The sequence below is a fragment of the Nicotiana tomentosiformis genome, chromosome 10, assembly GCF_000390325.3.
Source record: "Nicotiana tomentosiformis chromosome 10, ASM39032v3, whole genome shotgun sequence".
Taxonomy (NCBI): Eukaryota; Viridiplantae; Streptophyta; class Magnoliopsida; order Solanales; family Solanaceae; genus Nicotiana; species Nicotiana tomentosiformis.
In genome coordinates this window covers 22,718,729-22,720,082 of record NC_090821.1, presented here as the reverse complement: position 1 = coordinate 22,720,082, position 1,354 = coordinate 22,718,729, and the positions used below count along the sequence as shown (strand labels likewise).

Genomic DNA, 1,354 nt, shown 5'->3' with positions numbered 1-1,354 from the left:
TTTTGAGAAATCATCGTCACTCAATTAAAGCCTAAGGGTCACACTACTACGAGTTCAAGCAAGTACCCACTCGATTATAAAAACTACACTAGTTCGACTTCAATCAAATTGCCTAAGCCTCGAACTTATGAACAAAATTTTCATAAGGCATAAACAAAACAAAATTTTTACAAGACATAAATGAAATAAAGACAAGTAGGAAAGGAAAGAAACCTTTATATATATGAGAATATTTACAAGGTCCGATCAGGATCTTATACAAAAGATCAAAAGTGAAAAATCCTAAGGTTCCTGATCTTCTCTAGGGGCAGCTTCTTCTCCATCGAGGTCCTCCCTATTCTCGGACCCGCTCTTGCTGCCATCATCATCATCATCATCGGAAGTGGCCAACGCTCCAGCTTCGGCTTCATGCTCTCTAGCCTTTAGTATCTCGTTGATAAGATCGAAACCTCGAGTGTGGATCTCCTCGAGGGTTTCCCTCCGATATTGACATTGGGCGAGTTTGGTAATCCAATATGCTCGGGTTTGAGCGGTCTCGACTGCCTCTCTCGCTTGGACTTGAGCGGCTTCAGCATCGGCCCGGTAGATGGCCACGATCACATCTGCCTTGGCCTTTGCCTTTTCAGCTTCAGATTTGGCCTTGGCAAGTTTGGAAGCCAACCGAGCCTCGAGCTCCTCTATTTTCCTTGCTTGATCTGAGCTCTTCTCCCTCATGCCTCAAAGCTAACTTTTGGCCGATGACAATTTGGATAAAGTAGTCTCTTTTTATGCAGCGAAGCGGTCCATGCCTTATTTCCATCCCAAGGTCTCCGCCTTCATCATATTGACCTCCTCGCGGAGCTGCTCAATCCTCTTGACCTTCTGTTGCAGCTGTGAGATAGAAATATTAGCCACCGTTCCCGAATCGAGCCCATGAGCTTTAAAGATTTTCTTTACCTGCTCGATCAGGTCAGTCTGATCTTGGTGAGCCTTGGCCAACTTGGCTCGAAGGTCCTTGGTCTCCTCTTGTTTTTGCCCACAAAGAAGTTTAAGGGCATTCCTCTCCTCCGTGAGCCCTCGGAAGTCGGCCTCACACCGACTCAGCTCAGCTCAAAACCGATAAAATGCTTCCTGATGAAGCGTCGAGGCCTACGCAGAAAGAAGAAAAGAAGTTAGACAAGAAGAGAAAAATGAACGCAAGTGTAACACCAACAAGGGGAGTTAAGGCTTACCCGAGCATTCCCACTCAAGCCACCAGCTCGAGCTCATTCCCACTCGAGCCACCAGCCCGAAGTCGTCTTCTTCCACTTCTTCATCTTCCTCCTTTAGATGCCGAACAGACTCTTTGGTTAGGAGGATGATGTTCTTCCTTGGC

The 1,354-nt window shown here is 46.5% G+C and overlaps 1 protein-coding gene across 1 annotated transcript; it reads right to left on the bottom strand.

Annotated features, from left to right (window-relative positions):
• Nucleotides 1-282: 282 nt before the first annotated feature.
• Nucleotides 283-714, bottom strand: LOC138899871 (uncharacterized). The gene has a single exon (XM_070186568.1). It carries the CDS (start codon nt 712-714, stop codon nt 283-285), a length of 432 nt encoding a protein of 143 aa, XP_070042669.1.
• Nucleotides 715-1,354: the final 640 nt, after the last annotated feature.